This window comes from Trachymyrmex cornetzi, unplaced genomic scaffold (genome assembly GCF_001594075.2).
Source record: "Trachymyrmex cornetzi isolate Tcor2-1 unplaced genomic scaffold, Tcor1.1 scaffold579, whole genome shotgun sequence".
In the NCBI taxonomy this organism is placed as follows: Eukaryota; Metazoa; Arthropoda; class Insecta; order Hymenoptera; family Formicidae; genus Trachymyrmex; species Trachymyrmex cornetzi.
This window is the reverse complement of record NW_017299892.1, coordinates 1202717-1230355: the sequence shown is the minus strand read 5'-3', so window position 1 is coordinate 1230355 and position 27639 is coordinate 1202717. Positions and strand designations below refer to the sequence as shown.

At 34.8% G+C, this 27639-nt stretch overlaps 1 protein-coding gene across 3 annotated transcripts in view; it reads right to left on the bottom strand.

The window, feature by feature from the left end:
* pnt (ETS transcription factor pointed) overlaps nucleotides 1-27639 on the bottom strand; it is a 116809-nt gene that overhangs the window by 81441 nt on the left and 7729 nt on the right. For all 3 annotated transcript variants that reach the window (XM_018515600.1, XM_018515599.1, XM_018515603.1), the window contains exons 2-3: nucleotides 25476-25585; nucleotides 16907-17114 (exon numbers count right to left, since the gene is read on the bottom strand). In XM_018515600.1, the coding sequence (XP_018371102.1) occupies nucleotides 16907-17114; nucleotides 25476-25580 (313 nt within the window). In that variant the 5' untranslated portion in view covers nucleotides 25581-25585. The remainder of the gene's footprint in view (nucleotides 1-16906; nucleotides 17115-25475; nucleotides 25586-27639) is intronic.

Genomic DNA, 27639 nt, shown 5'->3' with positions numbered 1-27639 from the left:
TATAACTGCAAAAAATTAGTAAGAGGGATTATAGTTGTTATTCGGAAATATAGAACAAATTCCAAGCAAAGATTAATTCTACGCGAGTAGATATAATCGATAGATCTGAATCGCCGCGGAGACAGAACGAAAGGAAAATCACGGTTGCCGTTAAACGCGTATTAGTCACTAGATATAATATGGAAATTATCGCCTCTTAAAGAACGTGAATCACACTTGCCAATGAGATACAAACACATTTAGCACAAGACTCAAATATGTATACATGTATGTATATACATATTCAAGTATTTGAAATGTTAATACAAAGAATGATAGTTTTCAACAAGTGTAACAATCTCGCGGAGAATAGAGATATAAGTGAGATAACTAATGCTCTAATAAATAAAAAAAAATGAAGATTTATGATCTCTGCGGTTGTTTAGAAACATTTACCTGGTATATGTATATATGCCGCGATATCTTTCAAGAATATAAAACATATAGTTATCTGTGATTAATGCATGTGTGATAAACTGGAACAGCTCTTGTAAATTCACACGATATACGGGAAACGAGAAATTTCCCTTTTCCGGGACGACCGCTTTTACAGTGGTTAAATAAATCGTCAAATAGAAGAATTTCGAAGACCTCTCTAGGAAATTTCCGATTATCGCGTGTTGAATGACGCGTGGGAAGTGCGTCGTTCCAGTATCCGTCGTTGATAGCTTTCAGTGTCCGACGCAGAGATTCTCGGACGCGGGAGATGGGAACGTAGTATTCCACAACGATTAGCCACGCGAGAAAGGACGAAGTTACACGCATGTACCGCCGTGAGTAGCTAGCGCGGCTAGTTTTTTCTTGTATATATCGTCGAGAGAGGATGAATGAACCCAGCAATTTGTTAGGAGCGGGGACCGAGCAACGCGTTGCAGCTACTCAGGCCCCATTATCTCCGTAATCTCTCTCGCGGGAGACCAGAAGCCACGGTCGAACGGAGGCGAGCGGCCTCCAGGAGAGTACCAGCGAGCGGCAGTTTAACCATAATACATCCGTGGAAAGAGGAGGATTCTACATGGCGGAATACGCCACATAAAACCGGGAAGACAGGCCTAGCTGCGCATTCGGAAGTTGCACGCGCCTGCAGCATCACGGAATCGAGAGCTCTTCTCGTTCACCACTTTGAAATTGGAAGACGCGTCGTAAGCCGAGCTGTAATTAATTTGTTATTTATTGCACTGCCTTGTTTGGAATCTACCGCAACGATACTTCGGTACCTGGATTAATGATTTAATCGATTTATAGCTTCCCTCGAACTCCCTTTCGTCCAAGTCATTCATATTACGTGCATACGTACGATAGGAAATATATGCGTGTATACATATATATACTTGTATGCAAATTTTATTGTTTCCGTTATTTTCATTTCAGAATGTATTTTCATTATTTTGACACAAGCAACTATGGTATAAATTGCAGCCTGCAGCATATCAGATCAAGTACAAAATAAAATCGCAAAGAGTGTGCTATTAAATATGTGCATAATTTTGTTACTTGGTGTTTTTGATAATATCTCTTTCATACTTGAACGCTTAAATTGCTACTACAATATATCCTTAAAAACGGATATGATTAATTTAGTGCTTAGCGAAGAAAAGGAACAAAAAGATTGATTCCGACATTTTCTTAATTTCATACATATTATATATTTCACTTTGTAGAATTTGTGGTGCGGCGCGAATTAGGAAGATCAATGGATTATCAAGACATAATAATAATAATTTAATACAAATCGTACTGCTATTAGAAATAATAATACCGCGAATATACTATAATGAAGGATACGCGATGTAAATTATTTTTTATGCCTTTGTCGATTTTTATAGTATTTCTCCTTTGCATATACCGCGATCCCTCATCTTGGTAGAGTAGACCACTTTCGTTCGGTTTAACTCTTTTTTCCCTTGAAACTAACGTCGATTCCGCCGTATAATTTGCGGGTATAGAAAATGCGAGGAGAGCGCATCTCTTAGATCGCGGAGGCTGGATTTAAGAGGTAGGGCAAGCTCGTAACGTATAAAGGGCGCAAGATAATCAATTACCCCGGCTACCGTCTTCCCGAGAGCAATAACATCGGCCGGCTGTTGCCCGTTTCAGGTCGTGTACCTGTTGCAACCGCGCGCGTATATTTAATAGCATCCCTAATCGGTTACACCCGGTCGTAAGGGTCCTCCTTTATACTTTTCCGAGAGACGAGATGGATTCGAACAGGTCCAATCGAAATTTTTCGCGCATTAACTCGTTAATGATATTTATATTTTTTTGCCTTTTAATAAGACGATATATTATTTCATGCAAACTTGTAACAGACATTTTTTTAATACTCGTTCTTTCTACCAAGATAGACTAAGTTTAATCTCTTTAACTTACTCTTTACCTTTTTCTGATTCTAATAACTAAAAAAAAAAAAAGATAAAAAGTAAGTTAAACTGATCGAGATTAAAGTTAATCTACATTGGAAGAAATGGATATAAAAGAGACATAATCAATTTATAAGATTTTATATTTTTAAAATGATAAGGTAAATATATAGGGTGTCTCAAAATTTTTTGTCAAGCGCTCTTATGTAGATAGAGCGGACTAAATTGAGTCGAAAAGTCCTCTACCACATTTTGATATTTTCGCAACAGTTAACAAGATATTACTAAAAATCGATGAATATTGATTTTCAACAATTTGTTACTTAAATACTATCAACTTTACAAAAAAAACAACGAGAGACAAAAATTGTTTATTTTCTTCTCATAAAGTTCTAAAAAATTTTTTTTAATTTTTTCAGAATTCTTTAATACCGTATTTTCTCATGTTGGTAAAAATAGTTGCCCATAAAAAAATGCAGTACTAAAAAGTTGATAAAAATTCGTAAAAGAAGAAAATAGTTTTTGTCTCTTGCAGTTTTTTTGTAAAATTGATAGTATTTGAGAAAAAAAATTATTGAAGACCAAGATTCGGCAATTTTTAGTAATTAATATCTTGTTAACTATGCAAAATGGTACAAGATTCGACTTTTCGACTCAGCTTAGTTCGCTCTATCTACACAAGAGCGCTTGACAAAAATTTCGGAACACCCTGTATAAATATATATGTTCAAGAATCAAAATAAAAGAATAAAAATATTTAGGAGGCATAGTATATATTCTAAATAATATTTCGGTAATAATTATCATCTGACAAGATTTTTTCTTTCGGTAAATCAGTGATGCACAACTTTTTTGAGAATAATTTTCAGAGAGAACCATTTTCAGAAATAGATAGAAACTTGCTTAGCCGTATGATCTTTATTTCGTTTACGTACAAAAAATATTTTATATTTTCGGCTATAATCCGACAAGTTACAAAAAATTCAAGGGTGAACCGCAAACCATAAATATCGCAGATTATATTGCATCATCTGTGCAAACCTGAGGCATCACTGTTGTAAATTAAATATATAAATATAGATCTGACCGAGGAATTGATTACAGAGGGTTTTACGTAATTGACATTGAAATACAATCAACTTGGAGAATATTATCACATTTTTGTGAAACGAGTCTTTAAAATTCCGATATGACCTTCGTGGAGAATATACTGTTAACGATGGGATTTAATGTCACGGATTAGGATTTATTTGCAATTCATGCGTTGAAAATTATAACTTGTGCATATATTAGATTCGAGATATGTTAAATTATTACATTTTGAGAATACATTAATGCAATTGGTAATTAACTGAAGAAGATTAATTATAAGTCGCTTATAAATAAAACATTTTACGTACGAATATAGAAATAAATTCTGACAGTAGTTTATTTTTTAAAATACAGTTATAAAATTCATTATAGGCCATAAAACTGCGTATTTTTCGGTGCGTTTGCAATTTCATAAGCTTATCAGTTTACTGATTAAATATAAATTATAGAAATTTTAATCTTACTAATAGTATACTCGCATCTCTAAGAATAAACAAATATTATCTCATATATTAATACTCCAAGATAATTAACTGTTTTCTTGAAAAACTAGAAGATCAAGTTTAAGAGATGCAATTATAAAATATCTATATCTGATTAAGATCGTTACAGGTCGGTGCTAATTTAATCCCAGTTCAACAAAATGTAAATTTTCACCGCAAGGACGCGATCCAATCGCCATCAGCATATTTCTTTCGCCCCGAATCATGGGACGACCTTTCGAAAGTTCTCGTGCAACACTCTCGTCTCGGCGCTCTCTCGATATATAGTGTCCAGCAAACGTATAATACGAGGAACGAAGAGGGCGTGGAGGAAAAGGGATGGTCGGGAGAGAGACGAACGGTTCGTGTCCCGATATATTAAGCTCGATATTCCGCGGCGGACGTTAAGAGGCTCGAAATGGCGAATAAACGTTCGGTCGTAAAACGGTGCGGCGCGGCGAGCCGTATCTTCTAGCTAGGGGTAATAGCGCGTGTGATACGCACCGAACGTAGTCCGGTCTACGTTCCATCCACCTTCCATGCGCCTCGTTCTTCGCCTCGTGCATTTCTCGCAATAATATAGCTATACCTATCTAAAAGCGGTAGCGGCTACCGAGCATATTTGCGAAACGCGCCGTTATTATGGCTATGCAAATGTAACATTATATATAGTAATCAAATAAATAAAGTTTCCTTGTCGATCTGCGTCTCTTTCACCATTCCATGTCTGTTGCAGTTATGAAACTAATCTGTGATAGGCAATATATTAATACTCTTTTCGTTATTTTCAAAATATTACACAATATAATTGTTCCTGCAGATAAATGTTAATCATAAACTTGATAATGGATGTTTTCAATTTGGTGGACCCAAGTATCGTTCGGTCTTTATTACTCATGGAATGCGAAGAAAGATAGAATGACGTTTATTTCAATTTGTGTCATTAAATGGAAAGCACCTAGTATCTTTTCACGATAGATAAGACAAGAGTTAATGATATAATATTAATTATATTTTTGAATATATAAGACTTGTCTTCTTCTTTTTCGTATATTTTTACATCATCTCCCTTCTGCGTTCACCTCATTGAACTGAACCGAGCCCTTAGAATCCCCATCATTGCTTCGGGGGATTCCACTCGATGTCTATCAAATCTCTTCCCTTTCGGGCTTCCTACTCGGGTCTTTAACTTCCGCGGACGTAACGTTATTACATTTTACTCGTTTCGAACTGGAGAAACGCAAAGCGAAGATAAGGGGGAAGAACGCGCGAGAGTGAAAGAGACAAGAGGGTACGACAGAACGAAAGGAAGACGAAGTAGAAACGAGCTACGAGGGTTAAAGAGGGGGGACGAGGAATACCCTCAGGGCTCAGCAGCATGATTACGAGCCGCAATTATGTCTCCGCCGGCTGCCGGCCACGCAGAGGTCGTCGGGTACAGTAGACTATGAAAGTTCCTTCGACAATCTTTGGAAGCGTTAGTTCTCATTTTTTTTTATATATCAGAGACGAAAAGGGTAACATCTCTGAATAATTCGAATAGCTCACACTGTACGATAAAAAATTCTCAATATTGCGTTCAAAACACTTCTTGCATCTTCTAAGAATACAAAAGTGTTTTGTGTATATAATATTATATATATATATATACAAAAAAAAAACAAATTTTTCATTATGCTGCGCGATATTTAAATTGTCTCAATTTCTTCGAATAGGAGCGGTTTGATTTTAACTAATTTAAAAAAATTAAATATTAAAACATACAATTTCTCGCGATATGGAAATGCAATAGAATAATAGGGAAAATCTTCATATATGTTAATAGATAGAACTTGATTTGGACAGCTCATCGTTGAAAAGATTTAAATTTTATGTATTTTCTTTGGGAAATTGTATGCAGAATATGAAAGGAGAATAGGAAATATGTTAAATAAAAACTTCGTATTTCTTCCTGCGCTATTAATTCCCGTCTAGTCAACAGGAAACAATAGATCTTATGCTCAACCACCGTACTCTCCGGAGACGGAAATTTCTTTCCCACAATCTGATTCGATTCGATTTCCTAGCTGTCAGTTTATACGTTACACGCGTCTGAGATTTATTATTTTATTTAGTTTTCTGCTCAAATAAGTACGATCGTTAAAAATGAAGAAAATGTTATTGTCACATTACATAAAATCTGTATTCGTTTTATTTTCTCCATGTACATGTCCAATACCAATTCAGCAGTCGGAAAAACATGTTATCGGGAAATTTACATAGCCTATATAAACATTTTCGAAGTCAGCACGGTTGACCAATGTTCTCCATCCGGACAAATATGTTCTCTTGATGTTTTTCGTCGATAAAATGACAGAGCTTGTAGCAGCCACTGTACCGAACGTAGATCTCGGGGAAAGGGTCGGAGAGAGAGAGGGGCGATCAGGCGAGTGGCCGCGAGCAGGTAAAACGAAGCAGCGTGCGGAACAGACCCGTAGAGGGAGACGAGCAGATGGCGGAGAAGGGGAGAATGGCTACAAAAGTGGTGCGAGAGAGACGTCGGTACCGATCGCGAAAAAAAAAAAATACGTTATACCTGAATAAAGAACAGGTGAGAGAGACACGGAGGCAAAGCACATGGCACAATGTTGCTCGAGGAGTAAGAGAAAGCTATGCGAAGGAACGAAGGATTTTGACAACGAAACAAATGTAATGTCGGTGGACGAGAAATTATTAAGAATGGAATTATATAAAGATAGGTAGATAAACAACGAGTACGAAGAGTGGAATTATAGCGGAGGAATGGATGGAGCGGAAGGAGCGAGAGGGAAGTTAAGTACAGAGAAATGAGTGCATGCGGCAACAAGAAGGAGGAATGATTAGGGAAAAGAGAGTAAGAAGAGGAAAGGCCTAGGGTGAGGAATTGCGGGAGCGAGAGCGGGTCGGCGAGGCCGAGAGCTTGGAGGGGGAGAGAGGAGGTAGAAACAGGTGCTAGACGCGAGGGAGAAGGAGCCTCCGCGGGAGCGCGAGGGACAGAGAGAAAGAGAGAGAGAGAGACGGAGGGGGACAGGACAAGAAAAGATAAACCGACCGGCTAACATGTGCCGGGAGGAGGAGGGTGAGGGAGGGGAGGGGAGGGAGGGAGGGAGGACGGGGTAGAACGGACCCACCGTGAGGCACGTTCCCACGATCTCATGAATGAACTCGCGTGGCTACTCGCTCCGTGGTGGGGTACTCGCGCCGCGTTCACCTTGCCTCGCCGTCGTCTTTCATCCTTCGCTCGCCGTCTTTCCGTGCGAAGGCGAGAGGGCCGAGAGTTGCACCGGTGAACGGATAGACTCGAATTCGAACGTCGCGTCGCGTCGCGTCGAACGTCGGCTACGAGCACGATGTCGCGGGGTTGAAGAACCCTGGGTCAACGCGAATCGACGAAAGGGGATCGATATGCTGGTCGTTTCTCTAAAAAGAGAAATTCGACAAAGCGAAATTAGCGCTCACTCGCTCGATAAGAATAAGTATTGATTTTGTAGAATAAACGTCACGTTGATTGAAGATGAACGACACTGACGAGTATCTTCGAACAAGTGTCGCGCAGGTTAACGTTTATATGTAAAGTATATTCTACATTACACGCAAGCCAATCTCAAGTTTGTTGCGACAGCCAATCTGAAGCGTTGATTTCAAAATGCAAGCTTCAGATTGGCTGTCGCAACGAACCTACGATCGGCTTTTAACTTATTTCGCTTATCTTTTTCTAATTCTTAGGCCAATATTCATAGTCGGTTCTTATTTTAAGACAGTCTTAAGTAATGTCTTAACTCGCTAATGCGGCTTTCTGATTGATTCATGACATCTTAAGATTGTACTTAAGACTGTCTTAAATATAAGATCCGACTATGAATACCGGCCTTAGAAAAAATAAATTGAACCGAGATTAAAATTAATCTTACGTTAGTGAAACCGGACCAAAGATATAACGTATTTATGATATGAAAAGCAAGTACTGTTTATGAATTATCTATACAAATTTTATATAAAAAATAAAGTTACATTCGTCCAGAAAAAATATAGACAATAACGTCGAAATATAACCATGTCAATCAAATGAATAATACTATTCATCTACCAGCATTAAAGCAAAACTCTGCATCTTCAAAGCCGATGCTTTTCATTTCATAGGAAAGAAAGATTCTGATTGGTCGATTCTTAAGCATTATGTGTTATGTAAAGAACTGTGCTCCGACTTTTAGACTCGTTCAACTCTTAATATTAAATTTAAACAAAGTTAAAAATGTGGAGTATTTCGAGTTTTCAACAAAACAAGAATACTTTCTATATGACGTACATAAATTTGTATCTTTGTTTTAATTAATAGCCAGCCAGTAGTAAATGACTAGTGATTATCAATTTAATCACGAAAAGCTCTTAAGTAAAAGTTGAACCTACCTAAAGCCTGTGTACCTAAAAACCTGTGTACTAAATATATATGACAACGTATTTCCGCGGAGCATTAATTTTATCCGCGTCATTTCGGAATTGGGAACCCATTTCCGTAACCTCGCTGCCGGGCTTCGGCATAAACCGTTACGGGCCAATAATTGCCAGTGCCAGAGATCGGGCTGAGTGCCGCGGCCGTCGATCGAGATAAACCGGCTTGTCGAATCACGTGAGAAAACAGGAAAGGCAAGGCATCGCCGGTTATGAGTTCCTGGTCCACCCTCTTTCGCTCTTCTGGCTTCTCGTGAATGAAGCGGAGTCGCGTGGCGCCTCGTGACGTCACAACCTGTTGCTAACCATTGCCCTCTCTGCTCTGTCCCTCTCTCCTACCACCTTCCTCCCTCTCTCAGCACGCGTGCGCAAGAACGGATGTTGCTTTTTTTCGAATCATGTCATTTGTATGAAATTGAAAGAAAAACGATTGAGAATAAGGATTTCGATAAATCTGTAATTCAGTTTAAAACAATTTTGAATACACGACGTGTATAACTTCTTTACAGTGTGTCTGGAATTGGCAGGAAGTGGTCACTAACGTTACTTCCTGTGAAATCTAAAACCTATTTTTGTTAGCAAAGATAAACGGCTTTTCAAAACATAAAAATCTGAGTAGTTTTTAAAGATCATATTTCAAAAATAGAAAATTTAAAACGAAACGCTATTCATCGCTCGGTTTGAAATAAACTCCAATTTAAAAAGAATATTACAATCAACGTTTTATCTAAAAAAAAAATCCAAATATCGTGATCGGAGTTGTCGCGGATAAAAATTAAGAAAAAAAAAGGAATAATTGGCACAAATTCATATTTCTAAGAAAATCGTTCCAATACGACTCTAAACAGTGCACTCTGTAGAGTATCAAACGTTCTCAGGAATCTACTTTATCCACAGCGGACAGATCGCATAAACGTATCCGTGGCTCTACCTATGGCTAACGTATCGAAGCCGTAGTAAAGACATCCGGTGAGCAAACCAGCAGAGGTAGACACTTGCTTGTTGGAGCACCGACCCGATTTTCTTCTCGCAGGGATCACTGATTTACACAGTCATTTATAAGTTTATCAAATTTATGGACCCGAGTTATAAATACACTGTAGGCATGTATGGATCGTACACGTCCACACAAACACATTTTTGTGAATAATAATGTAATAAGCATTAAAAAAAAAAAGCAAAACTAAGACGCGATCTAATTTAAGAATAATAAAAATTAGACCTATACCTGTGCTTCAGACAGATAGAACAGAACAGCGAAAGCTCATTTTTAATTTAAATCTCCTCCAACCAGATTTTCTTTTATTAACGCAAAACATCAATGAAAGCGTTTCATTCTTCACGAGCGATGCTATCTTTAATCTCGCTCGATAACTCAGCAAAACAGCTTCGGTACAATTATGAGCTGTGTTTTATATGAAGACAAAGTTCGAGAAAATTGTCGACCTTTAACATTAGAAGTACTAAGATTCTTACTCACAAAAAGGACAAAGTGAATAAATTATTATAAAAAGAAAGAAAATAAAATATTTCATCAGAAAATGAAGTATTTCATCAATATAAAGGACACAATTATTGAAAAATCAAAATATTTCAAATTCCTATCTTTTACACAAGAAATATTAATGTAAAAAATAGAAACAATCAGCAATGACTGCTCGGTATTTTTAGCATTGACGCGTGTTAAAAAAATTGCATTTTTTACGTTGAAATGATTGTCTTGTTCTCTTATCTTAAAATATAATTCATATAGCAATCATATCTCTGTTGGCAGTTAATTTTTTTAATGACAAAGAGAGATAACGACGTAGTGAATAAGTTAAGTTGGCAAATTTATCAAATCGATAAATTGAATTGAAAACTTATTCATTCCGCGTAGAAATAATAATAAATATAGTGCAATATTGGTTAAATATGTTTTCAAATTTTACAATTAAAGCATATACAATTAAAGTGATTTTAGAATTATGCGAACAAACATTACATCTATGCAATACCTTTCTCTTTGTTTATTCGAAAATGTCATTGATGTTCTGCATTAACGTCGTTTTGCTATCGTATTTTCTTCAAGAAAGACGACAGCAAGATCAATATACATCAGTATCGGTCGGAGAAAAGATAAAACGGACCTACGCAAGCCATTTCAATCGTGAGGTCAACATCGATTTGTGCAAACAACGGGCGATATCGAGCGAGCTGTGAGAAGAGAAATAGAAGAGATCTCATTTTGATAGCTATTATTTTTGTCACTTTTTCTCATCCAGACATCGTTTATTGTTTCAATCGACAGTCGTTTGCTTTTACGTAAAAAGTAGAAGAGAAAAAAATAAAGATATAATTAAATTTAGATGTTATAATTATATAAATTTCTGAAAGTCTTTGAAGATTAATTAAATAATGAATGGAAGTGATTATAATATATCCTTCCTAAATTATTTGTACGATATCTTTTCGTGTAGTTGATTTTATAAGAAACGCCCAACATATTGTACTAATATTTGATGTCGTAACGATGATAAATTAAATAATTAAAATGTTAAAAATTTATATACATATAAATATTGTAATTCTCATAAATAAAAAAAGAACGTATGTATAGAAGATAGCAAATCATATATAACATCTTGAATATAAAATAGAATTAATCAAATTAAATTTAGGTGACTATACGCTCACAGTTCCATTTCACCAACAAAGTCAAAGCGTAAACAACCGAAAATTATATTCGGGAAAACATGTGGTTTGCCTCATTTTTTTTTTATTTTCAAGATGCGAGAACGACCGACCAACTACTCTCGAGATCGCGTCTTTAAGAGCAGCTCTGCCAAAGGAAGAAAGCCAGAATCGGGCAGCGCTCGACAGGTCCAGCGAGGCCACTCGTTTACCGCGGGAAGGGTTTGTTTCAAACTGCAAATCGCCGTCGCCGACGATCGAGGACGTGAGAACCGTATCTGCGTCTGGTCTCGGGTAGGTAGGTAAGCAAAGCGAACGAGGAGGGAAGATGAAGGATGTAGCGGGAGGGAGAGGAGCTCGACCGCACGCACAGCTGCGGTTACGCGTTTCGCGCGATGTACACTAGGCGTCATAAATGCCTCTCTTGTATACTGGACATTTCATCGAACTTCACTTCAATATCTAAGAGTGCGATCCACTTCACGCTGCAAATGCTTTGAAGCATTCTTCGATTGATCTATTCGTACAATTTTTCATCCTGCAGCTCAACAAAGCATTAAGTACATCCAATTTGCAGCATTAAGTGGATCGCATCTCAAATATCTTCAAGTAAAATGATTTAAAAAATGTGACAAAAGTATATCATAACGTGAAGTGCATATTATATATTTTAAAATAATTTAAAATTGAAAAAGGTTGAGGATTAACGATTATTTTATATTATCAGATTATGTAACATAATTTAATGCTTTGTATATTAAATAAATTAAGGAAAAACAGATAAATGTATTATGCATTTTTTCTCGGATTTTGCTATATGGACGGGTTTTATTTATAAATATTTAGATATATACCTTTTTTTTTTTCGAAAAATATCCGTATAATAAGTCATTTGTGGTGGCATTTATAGCACCTAATGTACCGTCTAGCCGGCCTGCAACTTTCCTCTCCTCTTCGTCCTTTCAGAAAGCCCACACCTCCACTCGCCGCACCGCTTTGCGTCGCCTCGATACATTCCCATGCAGGTGCAGGGCTTCTCCGGCAATTTTTCTCCTCTGTTTCTCATTCATCTCCCTTTTTCTGACAAACCCGAACGAATTTGGGTTCACACGTCACGAGTTTGCTTTTCAGTATCCTTCCCATTCGTCCCTCCAAATAGGTGTTTATTGAATTTAACAAGCTTGCTAGAACGGTCTCAAAACCGACTGAGTAATTACGAGAAAATACAAAATCTAAAAATTTTGAACGTATCGTATGATATAAGATCAGGTACGCTTCGATTTTGACTTCGATTTTCACAATAATGCGTAATATAAAACATCTATAAAATGTCAGTAAAGTTCAATTCAAATATTTTTTACTTATTTATATATTTGCATTAATAATTCATGTAAATCTTTTGTATTTGACTGAAAGATCTGTGGTAGTGCTCAATTGATTTATGATTAACATACAGAGGCAACGAGACAAAAAGATAGGGACACGCACAGTTATGGGGCGGGACTTTTTAGTAAGTCAGGACACGTAATTTAACAAGCTTCGATCATCCGGTGTCGATTTGGTTGAGGGATAAATAGTAAATACATATACTTGTACTCATACTCAGAGATTGACAATTCTTATCCGTATTGTAAAAAATATTCACTGATATTCAATAAAAACAAAAATTTGTGTAATCATTCCACGCAACTAATGATTAAAAAATTATATACATAAAAATGAATACTGAAAATTTTAACGTTATTAAATTTGATAAGACTACCAATATAAAGTAAACTTTAGTATCTCGATAAATTAAACAAAAATTAATGTTTTTTAAAACATATTAGATACAAGTAAAACTCATTAGTCTAAAAGCAATTTTATCTAAAATAAGAATCTTTTCATTAAATTTATGCAATAGAGAAGATATAAAAAAAAAGAGAAATGAGATGTGCGAGACATACACAATTAAGATATAATTAAAATACGAAGCAATTTAAAAAACAAAAGTTAATTTAAAAAATATATAAAGATACTACTGTACGTGTGTGGTATCTTTATATTTTGTTATCGATTATAACTTAGTAATTCCTCTCATACTCCATTAAAATATTAATGGCAAAGTAACGATGCGGTGACTAAACTTTCCTCGAAGTTTCTTGGTCCGACGTCTCACACGGTATTTGCCGTACGAATTCATATTTATGAGACAACATTTCTTCACGAGCACGCGAGGGAGCGAGAGCCGAATTTACCACAGTGTTACATTCGCGACGCAGATGCGTTACGTTCTATGTGCAACGACACATAAGAAGCGCAAAACAAATCTCTCGCCATCGCGTCAATGTCAAGATAGACAATGGCTATTTGCATAAAACATTCTGAGTACCGACTGCCATCGATGGCAGCGTGTCGTAAACGAAGATCGAATGTTCGATCGTTTGACAATAGTGTTGGAGATTGTTATGAAAAAAGCAAATAGAAAGATTATGACCGTATAAATAATGGAAAATTCAGAGAACAATCGTAGTAATAATTGAGATAATTCAATAAGGTTGTTCTACACTTTTTTCTAATAAAATTAATTAATAATTAATAAAATAACTGTCTCTCTAATAATATTTGTTATAACAATTGATAGCAATTTTGAAAAATATTATGTTTCTATATTGTTATCAGCCGCAAGAAAATTGTATAGGAATAAATCTTGAAGAATAAGATTTTATACGAATATCGTAATTATAATATATAAATCGTTTGATTTATTTTAAGCGTTAATCACAAATTATTTACGTCACGCGTTAAATGTTGCATTGAGTTAATATTTAAAGCCATTAACCATTCGCGACATAACATGTGGTCCCGTACTGCATACCAGATATACAGTAATCTAAAATTAAGCAAATCAACGCGCGTGAAAGATACGGATCAAATATTGATTGTTGACGGACGAGTAATGAATTAATTTCGAGCAATTTCAACCGTTTAATTTTTTACGCGTGCATTACCACGTGGATTCTACGGTAATAAACAGAGCCGCGACTGATTCACGCCCACCGAAAGTTAAATGACACACGATAAATCGGCCGGCTAATTATAAGGCAATTTACGCGCTTGAGTTGCGTTATTACATGGTCGTTATTACGGCACAGTCAGTATACTGTTCGATTGATGTCCTACGCTCATATCTATGACATTGCTTACGTTCTAATTGCTAATTGCGTGGGATATGTTTTTAATTTATAGGTAGGTTTCTACATAAATGCTGTAATATTATTAAACAACCTTAAGTCTCCGTCTAATAGATTTAAAATAGTGGCAAAGAAATGATTCAAACGTTAATATAAAACAATCTTTAAACTGATAGCGCTTCCTGTAGATACATTGAATATCGCAAAAATATAATACCAAGGATAAAAAGATGTTTTTAAAACTTTATAAAGATAGATTTACTTAATATACTTTTAAAGTAGGGCAATATAACTGAAGATTACTTTAACGAGCATTAATCAAAAAATTAAATAAAAAGGTATTTCGTAATATTTTTATCCAGATAAAAGAGAGAGGAATAATTCAAAAATATAAATTTTTATAATTTAAATGTTATGTGCCATGACAGAAAGTTTTCAGTGTTCCTACCGTTGCTGCTATAAAACTGACACTTGTAAACTAACACTTGTAAACTCTTAAAAAACGAACAGTGGACAAAAATGGAACAGAAAGTTTTTAAATAATTAAATGTGAATCTTTCTCTCTTACTGCTATATAAATGTTTAGTTACCTCTCCACCTACAGACGTTTTAACTTTATCGATTCGTAATACTGATAAGTGCATAAACAATTATCAACAAACGTTGTGGATATATGTTGCAACTGTTTAGAGAGCACAGTTTATTATCCGTCTGCTTCTCGAATAGTAGCATCTAAATATTTATAAGAATGATTCACGGATCGATTGGGCAAGTTTAGAAAAAGGCACAGATCACTAAAAAATGCCCCTCGAAGTCGGATAAGATCGGCTAAATGGGTGGGGGCGATGCGTCCGACGCGTACGCGTAGCCTCATACACGCGTCCGAAAGAGAATGGAAGGCGGGGGCGTTTAGTGGGGGGGCTTTAATGAGGATGCTGCTGATTATCCAATTCGTAAATTCTCGCTACATTTTGATCGCGTACGACGAGCCGCGAGTAACAAGGATGACTCGCACTGCCACTCAAACACTATACATTCGTCCTAGAAAATTCCGATTTTCAGCGTGACGAAACCCACTTTCCTGCCCCATTATAAGTTAATTACTCGCCAGTTACTCGGATACAGTAAAACGACGAAGAAACAAAATAAAAAGAGAAAATTTTGTGTACAATACTAATTTTTTTAAAGAGAAATATTGCCGTTTATCTTCTTAAATTTATCTTTATATATTGTTTATGCGAATCCAATCTAATTTTATACACCTATATATACAATGTATGTAACGAAAAAGAAACCATGTTATTGCAATTTTCTCGAAAAGAAAAATATTTTGTTTCAAGTTAATGTGTGCGATAATATTTAAACTGACAAAACAACATTGTTTAGAACAATTTTTGCATATCAGAATTACAGTAAATATCCGATTGTTTTGTTTGATATTATGCAAGAGGCGCGATACAATATTCGCGCGACTTAATTGAACAAATTATATACGTGTGAGTGCAGTTCGCGTAGCAAGTACTCAAATTATGCAAGCGTCATCGAATGTAAGTGTACCTCTAAGTATCTGGTCCGACATTAACACAACGCTACATATATCGAAATCGCAGTTGATCGTATTTCACGAGACGACGAAAGAGCCGATTTCACTATTCTTCTCATTATCAGTTTGTCCCTTTTATTCCGAGAAATGTATCGATATCTTTATACAAAATAAAGAAATACCAGAAACCTATCACAATACTTCTCAAATAGAAGTACAAGTGGCCGGTTCCTGATTAAAGAGTGAGGAATATCTGTACATGTACCACGTACTTTTAGATGACAAATAGCTTTTAAACTTGACAAAATCATTCTACGCCCGCGAACAGTCGCTTAATGAGAATATTAAGCTGGACGATTATTAACGCTGTCTGGACAGTCTCGTAAATTTTTCTCACGCCATTCGTACGCGCTATATTAACAAGACGATAAAATATTCACCAACAACTACAATCGTATTGTGTGAATAATTGTGAAATTTGAAAAAATATTTTCTTCTTTCAAAAATTTTCAAACACAAATTGCTAAATATAGTATTGATTCACAAAAAGTACAGCTTTGACAAATTCATATTGACATTTATATCGACAATGCAAGTCATATTTCTTTGTCTCAAAGTGTCCATCCAAAAATTTTTCCAAAATATATTATTTGCTTGTTAATCATAGAAATTATTACAAATGTAATGTAATCGTAATATAAATTTAATTTATATTATATCTGAATAGTCAATCTATTCTCTCTATCAAAGATAATGCAATTATTAATTCTCATAAATATATTTATAATCTAAAACCTAAATTTTCCAAATTGCGTGCCAAATAAATATGCACGCAGGAGAAAATATATACAGCTGTACTTGTCGAATTTAATTCAATTTTCTAGTTTTTAGATATTTGATAGTCTAATTAACCGATGATTTTTATTAACTTATGTGATAACGAAGCATAAAAAAAAAATATATATATTTATATAAAATTAAGCATTTGCAGTATTTTTAGACGCTTGCTGTCTAAATCCCTTAAAAGTAATTTTTCGAGCGATTAAGAAGATAAGCATGGGGATTGGAAAGACTCACCTAAGGAGCTTTCCGGATCAGAGAGGTCCGACAAGGAAGGCACCTTCTGCATCGAGGTGACTCTGCCAGGAAGAGCCGGCACCAAACCTTCTTCTTCGGCGTCGGAGGTCATCTCTTGCTTCAACAACTTCGCCATCACCGTCAACATACCGCTACCGTCGGTGATGCCATTGGCTCCCAGGAAGCTACCCATGCTTCGAACGTCGCGCTAATAAAATATATATCGTTAACTCCCGCTGACACGCCCGCCTTTATCTATGTAAAAAATTTCGTTGTGACATATGTGCATATCTTTTTATAGTAAAGTGCAGTGACATGTTTTTGTTACATGTTTTTGTCGAACGTTTAAATTTAACGTCTTCATTTAAAATTGTTCAAAGTAAGCAAGTTTCGATGTAAAAGGGACAAAGTTCATGAAAACTTCGGCAAAGAGGAGATCTGTATGTTTGAAAAGTAACAAAAACAAATTAGAGAGATAACCAGTTAGTCGCTGAAGGAGGAAGCAACGTGCATGCGTTATTCGTTGAGGAAGAAAGGGATAAAGAGGGGACACACAGCTTGGAGCGGAAAAAGAATGGAGAGAGTGCTCGTGCTGGCGATAGTCACGACTCGCTTGACCTTCGTATGAAAGACTCTAAGTTGAATGAAATGTCGCGATGGAATGACGCAACAGCGTGTAATGCACGTGATCTAGTACTACGAGGAATCAATGAACATGATTCGTACGGAAGAAATTAAAGAAGTTAAATTAATTTAACTTGAATATATTTTTCAGTTATCGATCAGTTTAAAAAATTCTTTTGACGAAGAAAAATAATATCATTGAACTCTTGATTGGACCATATTATCGAAATTATTAACTATTATAAATGGAAGTCGCGCGAGTTTTTTAATTTTTCCCAAATTAGCAGTGTTTAGTTATAATTAATATTTGTTAAAAATTTAATAAAAAATGAGCGATGACAAGAGATACCTAAAAAAATAGCTCGCTTTCTCTCTCTTTCTTTATAATTTTGAAATATCTATATATTATAATGTAGTTTTTTTTTTAATCTATAATATGCAATTATTATTAATAATTAATATATAACTTTTATAATTATATATATATTTTTAATAAGTGTAATATTATTTTATGCGTGCGCGAACATAATAATTCATCTTTTTCTTATTGCACTACCATTTACACGGATGATAAGCAAAAACGATCCTATATGCTAATAATATACGACTAAATTCAAACTTGTACAACGATCGTTCTGTATAATAATTATTTGTTAAGTTATCAGTGATAACGAGCTCACAACACGTGTATATATATGTAGACAAACAGAAAGAAATCCTGACTCTTGTCACGTTCTATTCCGCTATCTTTCTTCGCATCCTTATTCTTCTCTCTTTCTATGTTTACGTATCTATTCGCCTATCTCTTCCTCTTTCGTCGTCGGTATTCGAATATGGAAGCTGAATGGAGATCTATTCATCGCAAGCCAATAGTACGTGACCGAGTCAACCATTGATAGACGAGTCGTATATAACGATAGTATCTCTCAGATGCGACCGAGCGAGTGAATCGTCGAGACGATTATCTTACGACAAAATGACCGAATGCTATAATGTGTACAATTGGCAATCGTACTGGTTTCTTCACTAACATTGACCGCGGCCTTCCTCATAAATCTTTATACAAATTTTTATCACGCCAAGATTAAGGCCAATACAAAGAATGATAATATCGATTATCGTGAACTTAACAGATTACACGAACGTATCTCGCAATTGAATTATAAATTTTTTAATCTGTCTGTAATAAATGTTTTTGACTCTCCATCTACAGAGTGCGTCTTTTTTTTTCAGCCCAAACTTTTTTTCTGTTTTAAATTTTCAAAAAAATGAGAAAAAAAAATTCAAAATTCATTATTTTTCACAACATCTCTCTTACATTACCAAATATTTTGGATACAAGATATTTTAGGAAAGGGAACTGAACTCCCCCCTTCTTGCAAAATCCAACTCCAGATTGCAAATAAAAGTTAAACTTAAGAGAAGTTTGCTAATTCCGTATTAAGAGAGAGAGAGAAGAGAGAGAGAGAGAGAGAGAGAGAGAGAGAGAGAGAGAGTATAATAAGGTCTTTATTAAAATCGCAGCATACAATTTATGATATTACGAGATGAAAAATATCGGCGGAGAAGTACTCGATAATGTTTACGAGAGAAATCGCGGTTCGTTATCACGGAATTTCAAGAGCCGGCACGCACGATCGTTTTTCGCCGTGGCAAAAATAGAGTTTCAGAAGTATTCTCGATAATAGTCCTTTCAGACATGTAAATCTATTCGGGCCACGCAGCTACCAGCGAGGAGGAAGAACAAATCAGCAAGAGCAGCGCACTTCGAGAATACCGCGAGATAAGTTACGTTCATCGAACACGATTGGGAAACTGCATTCATTCAGAAATTGCATTATCAATTTGCGATTACTTGTTTTTTTTATTCATAAACGCGTGAACTTTTGCGTAATTTTATATAACGCATCCGTTGAAGATTTTGAATTCATATCAGACGTAGTATAACCCGACGGATGTAAACTGTTTGCGAATAATACATGATAAGCTTGATACAAATCTATAAATTTTACTTGAATAAGAAAGCGAGTTAAAAGACAGATATTGATCGATAGAACGTGAAGTATTCGAGGTCGTGGGATATTTTCATCGAGATTTTTAAAGCGTGATCCGTACATTTCAAAACACTGTGATCTTTTAAAAAGCAAAATCCGCAAATATTTATCATTCCGCGGTAAAAGAATATTGTAAATAAGAAAATCGAAAAATATAGAATAATAAATAAAAATAAAATTATAAAATACTTTTAAAAATCAAAACAGTTTTTTATTTCAATATGCGATATTTGGTAATTTTTGTTTATTAAAGCTATCGATAAAAGACGATAGCACAGGGCGATAATAAGTACAAGGAACGAATGACGGTGTTTAGGTTCGTATCCGACAAACATTTCTTTCACAAACGTTTTCGTTTATGGATGACGAAGGTTTCTCTGTATCCGATATTCCAGGTAAGCGGACCACACACCGTTACGTTTTAGCAGCAAATTCTATCGATGAATGGGGCATCATCTTGGCACAAACGTTATCTGCATCGTGTACGCGCGACATTTCGAGCCATCGAACGCGATAAGATAAATTTTACATTGACATCAAACGTGAAGTGCAAGTTGTTTGTCGCCGATTTTGCTTTTAGTCAAATATCCGATAAAATAAATAGAAATAAGAAATATAGAGAAAGACACGAGTTAATGCGGCAGATCAATAGATAAATTTGATAATAAAAAATAAATAAAATTTAATAATAAAATAAAAAAAAAGAAAATGTAATATAGAAAATTTGGATCCTCTTTATTTTTTATTCTCCTTAATTTTTCTTATAAACGATTTATCTTGGCACAAGTATCTTTTTTATTCATTTAAAATCGTGTTAAAGAGAAGAGTAATCATAATTCCGATTCCTACATAAATTTAATACCGATTTGATATATGTCACGGCTGGAATGCTAATATTGCTCGTCACTGACTGTAATTTATGCTAATATCTACGTCATGTACGTGTGCAATTACGTCCATATCACAAACATGCATTTAACCAAAGAGCACGAACAATGTAATTCAACTCAATACATTTCACGTATCGTGGCAAGGGTATCGCACATTCGTTACGTAACATTTACGAAGGTAATGACGACAATGTAGCGATAAGTTTCTACGCGATGTTTTATCTTAGATCGCGTCGCATCGATAAATAATTGACTAACGAAGCCGTTAACAAAGCCGATCCGTTAATGAACCCCGCGCATGAGCAGGTGCCTTTAATGGCGACCGTATAGAAATTAAACCTATGAACAATGTCAAGAATGTAAATGAGTCAACGTGCAAAGTGCATAGCCGATCAGACAACTACCTGACAGAAAAAAAAAGGTAAAAGGATCTCACGATGGTCCTTTGTAACTTCTTTCTTAAAGCCTTGTATCCACAATGCTAGAAATCAGTCCAAGAATTCGGACAGAGAAAGAATGAACAAATTTCATTTGAACAATTTGAGCAAATCACACAATTTGAACAAATCATATGACCAATGCAATTGGTCAATTCTTTTTTCATCTTTGAATGAATAAAAAATCTCGAGATCTCAGACCGATTTCTAGCATCGTGGACACAAGGCTTAAAATGGAAAAATAAAAATGTTTATCATGTTGAAAATAACGGAAAAATTTTTCGCTTTTCACATTTCCGCTCTAAAGAAAAATTATGCATGATTGCTATTCAGGCAAGAGATTTACGCCCGACACGTAATGAAATTGATATTCTTATTATTTCAGCATATTGCGTGTAAAAACAAGATAAAATTAATTGATACGTGAAATATTAAAAAAAAATAACGACGCAACTAAGTTGACAGGTTTTCTCGATCAATCGCTCAGTAACTTCAATAATTAGCATCGTGCTTTTACCGTGGCGTGATTCTATGATTATTATTAAACTCTTAATTCATTGTGTAAAATCCAATATTACATCGTTAATTCATTCATGGAATTATAAAATGGTTTCTATATAAATATTAGCTAGATTTAATTGATATTTGAATAATTCTATTTTCAAATGTAGAAGATTATTAAAAAGTAGAGAGAGTTTCGCGTAGATCTTAATTTAACTAATATCTTCAAATAACAATACAAAGAATTATATAATATATATAGGGCATATAAGAGTCAACGCAATTACATATTAAATGCAAGAACATATATAAAATATAAAATGTAATATACATTTTATATTTTATATATCATAGTTCTTGCATTTTATGTAATTGCGTTGACTCTTATATATATGCCCTATAATTCTTTGTATTGTCGTTTGAAGAATTAGAGTCCTATACTATTTAACATTTGTTTAACTAATATCTATGGAACGATTCTCTATACTCTCTATAGAATCATTCTATTTTATACTAAACATTATGATAACATAAGACAGAAAAAAACACATGTATAATACATTAAATCTATCGTGATATGTGATAGATACAAATATTATCACTTCGCGAAAGAATCATATAGACAATATAGACTGTATGATAAAATTACATTAAAAAAACAAAACAGAGAACAATACTTGCTACAACATTATGAAAACTAAGTTTATTCTTGCGTTGGATTTGCTGGCCTGGATATCTTATCGATTATGCTGATTAATTAATCGGTTAGACGTTGCTACGATTATATCCACCTCGAATGCAAGCGAAATTAAATTAGAGAACAGCTCATTCACGACTCACATTAATAGCTTATCGGAAAAATCAATGCCACAGCGTTTCTCGCGCTTGTAATATCGACGCTGTGAGTTTATATTTAAAAAATAATAATTGCGTTTTTTGTTTATGTAAAACCGTGATTACATTGGTTATGAAAATATCCAAATATTTTCGTTTCAAATCTGTGATTTATGTATGTATAAAATTTCCATTGATAATCAAATTGTATTTAAATAATGGAGCTGCATCAAGTTGTGACGGTGGTGTCTGATCTATTGCATATAGTATAATGTTATATTTCACAGCGTTCACGCCAATAATCGATAATTCGATATTTGGTAATATAAACCGTAATGGAAAATAAACTTTACATAAATCTCGAACAGAGAATATGTTTCGCAATTAAATTATAAATTCGAATAGTTAATATATAAAACAAATACGTCTATATAAACAGATATGATTGTACAAGGTTCAGACTTTATAATGAGAATAATAATAGTAGAAATATATCGTGCATGCAACGAAGGAAGCGGATGAACCGCGCCCACACTTAATTCAAGATCGATGGCTTGTAAGTTTTCAGTCGTTAAATTAGCTAGACCAACCTTTTATTAAAACAATCGTAATAGGATACTTTAAGCGTTAAAAGATTGTGTAACAAGAAAAATTAAAATGTGACTAAATGAAAAGAAAAAAAAATAACAACAATAACAAACACGTGGAACTAACATTAATCTGTACATATAATGTTTAACATGTTAAATTGTCACCTTTCGTGTCGTCTATTCAGTGATGAATATACGGAGAAAATTCAGATTCAAAGGCGAAAACGTATAATGACGCAGCATAATTGAGGTTTAGTGTACAATGAGCGAAAAAGTCGCCGGCGTTACAGTGAAAAATTTCCTGATTGTCGAAACAGCAAGGAACAAAAAGTAGGATGAGAGTAGTGTTAAGCGTGTTGTGAAAAACTGCGTTGCAGCATTTTACAAATAATCCGTTAAACAGAACTAAAATTACATTGTCCCTTTATATCCCCTTGCCGCTACGCGCACAGAAAGCAAAGAACGGACAGAAGGCCAAGAATGGAAGACGTGGGACGCGAAAGCACTAGCTGCGAGGCGCACGAGCCACGTGGGTAGCATGTAACAAAAATATTATAACGAACGATGAAAGGCAATGTAATAATAGCGTTCGATGTTTAATAGACGGGAAAAAGTAAAAATACACGAGACGTCGTAAAATATAGGTAAACTAGATCAGTCGCGTCTCCCATCCTACCTATCGAATAAAAGTGAAATATAAGTGTAAAGTATACAGCAAGAAAGATGTGTAGTAACGCGACTGGAACTACGTTATGGCTTTACTGCTTTTGCTGTCACATGGAAAGTAAGGGGGGGGAAAAAAAGCCGAAGAACGAGAATGGTGTAGGATGATGAAGTTGCCGCATCGTCGTTGTGCAGCGAGCAAATGTATGACGTAGGCAAGACGAGCAACGGTGCATGCGACTAGAACGACCAGAGGAGCATGCAGAAGGTCTGGCTGCATGATGCGGGAAGGGATGCTATTTCTGGCGGCTTAGGTTTCCCTTTCTCCTCCCCTATGCGTCGCATTTCCTCCCGCGCACGACGCCTCTCCACGTCTTGTTTCTCTCAACTGGTACACTGGATTTCTCCATTTCTATATACGATGAAACGATTCAAGTCGCGTGGTCCATTTGATATTCGGAATCATATCGCTCTTGCTATTCTACTCTTTTTTTTTTTGTATCTCTAGCGGTCGCGTTAAATTATTCACATTATATAATTTTATTTTATTTACAAACAGTTTAACAAATACTGATTAAAGTCAAATATTGTTTAAATAAACCTTTACTGATTCAATATAATTTCTTAAAAAAAGAAACAAAAGATAAAGAACTTAAACAATAGATTTAAACTAATATTTATTGTAATATATGCGGCACAAAAAGCTAGTTTTTATATAAAATCATAATAAAAATATCCTCGATAATAAAAAATTAAGATTTTTGTATAATAAAATGTGCAGAATATATTTTCTATTTTTCATCTTGATTATGCAAATCAAGTTATTCGATATTAATTTTTTTCAACATTGAAAATTTAACAAAATATTTATTATCAATGTCTTCATGTCAAGAATCAACGTATCTAACTAACTCAAAATTGATTGACATAACAAATTCATGAGAAAAAATCTATATAATTATATAATTATATATATAAAGTTGTAAGAAAACTTAATCTGAAAGAGTCAAATAGTTAAGTAAACTTTTGCAGAGATTCTACCATAGACATAATAGGCCTATGTGGACGCTACGTTTTTAGATCGCCGCGAGCTTCTTGATAATCGGTCGAAGAAACCAAGAGTCTCTGGTCTCGACTGTTGTTCGCTGCTTCGCAACGTACGAATCAGCGGCAACCAGACGCGTTCGGCTTCGCTGAGCGACGGACAGAGCCGGGGAGAAAAGAGGAGGTACAGAGAAGAGAGAGAAAAAGAGATGACAGAGGTAGAGGGCAGAGGCGAGACGGACGAGGGTCAGTCGGTGACAGAGAGATGAAGGCTGAAGGCGCGTGGGGGGATAGCGGGGAGAAGAACGAGGGGAGGGGAACCGAGTGCCGGTTCTACGTTCATTCATAAAACGAAGGCGGAGAGCGACAAGGAACGAATTGTTAGTGGCACTCGCACAATCACCGGCTCGGCCAACGCGCTCTCCGCTTGCCAACGCCGTTGAGAGCGAGGAATATCCATGAAGCGTCTCACGGGGTTGCCATTGCTTGGACAGTTATTCGACAGCTTTAATTTATTGCTTATGTAATTGATAAAAGATCTATATAGATAATCTCGTAAACTTTCGAGACGATCATCGATTTAAAACGAGCATATTATAAGACGTGCCTGTTAGCATGTTAATTACTAACGTAATATAATAATTTAGAATAATTTTAAGTATAACTTTGTACATCTTGAATATATATATATATAATTTCGTTATAATTGTAATTAATTTTGGTACGAGACTTGGATAATTATTTAAGTATTATAAATTTGATTATTATTGATATTTCAGAAATATATGAAGATGAAATACTTGGTTCGTTTATCTCAATTTTTCGAGTGCAGTCATGAAAAAGTATTTAAAAGTACAAATATGAAACAAAATTGATACATTTTTTTTACTTATTCTATTGTGTATCACTAGTATATAGAAATGCTAATTTACCTTTATGGATCTATGATCGATGGGATAGCCGCTCTTTCTGGTTCCAGGACTTTCTTCGTAGAAGTCTTGTTCCTCTTCGTAGTCGTACAGGGATTCCATGTCCATCTTGACTGTAAAATAAATTACTTATTAATTACTTAATCACAAGGTACCACAGCAAAATAACCGCTGATATACAAATATTATCCAAATTATATCGCGTGAGTGAACGTACGCAAGAAACATGGATTAAATTTTCGGGCTTGCGGCTTTGCCTGGATCACATGACACGACGTCCCAATTATAATTTTATACCGACTTCACCGGCTTGGCACGATATTCTGGTTCGCGGGATACATTTATTTATCAACCGCTAAATAGTTCACTTTTAGGTACGCGGTCGATATCGTCCGGTAAAGAACGAACCGTGGTAATATGAATGAAACGAATATTTTAACAATCAGTAATTATATCTCATCATCCTTACAATTATTCTGCTAATGCAAATATAAAATATTCTAGGAGTCTCGATTTTAACTTAAATGACTGATTCTTAAACAATCTATAAATCGATTTTTTTTTATTTTCGGAAAATATTATTTAATATTATTTAATATGGTTTAAGTTTTTCGTTACTCAAGTAATAATTTTGCGATTAGGATTAGTTCAAATAAATTTTTTTAAATATAGACGGCACGACGCAACAACAATTACATTTCTATTTTTGTTTAAACAATGTGTAAATTTAATTTAGTTCAAAATCTTTAGACTTTTTGTTTAAAGCAGAATGTGAGAGCGTTTAATGAAGAAGTTAAACTTGTGTTAATTGGAAGGAAACTATTGTTTCGGATGGAACGATGTAAAGTGTAAGAGGTATTCGAATCTGCGACGAAGATCAGGTTACTCCGGCTGGAACCCCAGCCGCCAGATGGTAGACGGAAAAGTTGAGCTACCTCGACTCTCACGACCCTTTACACGCAGCTAAAATATGTCTACAAGAAGTTCCAAAAATGTACGAACGATAAAACATGGAGCTTCTTTAAGGTATGGAATAAAGCACTTTCCACGGTAAAATCATTTCTGTCTAGATTATCAGTCTATCATTCAAAAAAATATGGTTCGTAAATACCTTTAAAATATCGTTCAATATAATCGCATTATATTTATAATATTATATGCACTCTTTATAATATTATACGCTGTCATTGTTTATAAACTTCATTTCGTTATACAATAACGACTAGTTACTATATGTGGCTTACCTATTAATGCAACGAATACAATTCTTGAAAAAGATATTAATTTAAAGACTATATAGATGCTCTCTGTAATTAAAACTATTATATTAAACGTGATTAATATAATGTGACACTCTTAACAGCTCAGTGATGTAAACTCAACTAAACTGAAATGATTGCTTAACATCAGATTGATAGAACTTATCTTGCGAATTTATCTGCACCCCTGCCGGGAAGTTCGACGGCGATAAAGAAAGCTAATTAAAGCGGATTTGCTTTCATAATTATCTTCATCCATAATTATCGTGCGACAGTGATTGATATTTTGAAGCTAATGTTCTTTGATGAAATCATTACTTAGCAGAAATTATTACATAGCAAGTTTTCTCAAACGTAGATTAAAGAAAAATAAATAATCACATCTTTTATCTAGCAGTATGAATAGCAAATGTTATCACGAGAAAGTTAAGATTAGAATTCAAAATTCTCCATCTGCGCGTAATATGTTTGATATGAAAGCGCGTTGTTTAAAGTTGATAGTGATGCATTTCGATATGAGAATCTCGGAATATCGTTTCAGAACTTCTCGTGTCATTAAAGTAATATTTCCGAGATTATCATATGTTATTTGTTTTTCTCGTCTCGACATTTTTACCTATAACAGTTATAATTATACAGTGTCTCACAACTACCGCATTTCCTTTTAAGGACGTATTCTTGAGGTAATTTTGAGCCGACGCGAAAATCCTAATACGAAAATGTCGACTACAATAATTTTTTTGAATTATAAACTAACTTTAAATGCTTGTAAGTAAAAAACCATTTTACTTTTACAACCTCTATTATTATTTTTGGATTCTTTTGAACAGAATTCTAAAACGAAAATCCTGATACGAAAATATCGAGGCTATAATAGTTTTCGAATTACACACTTTAACCAATTATAA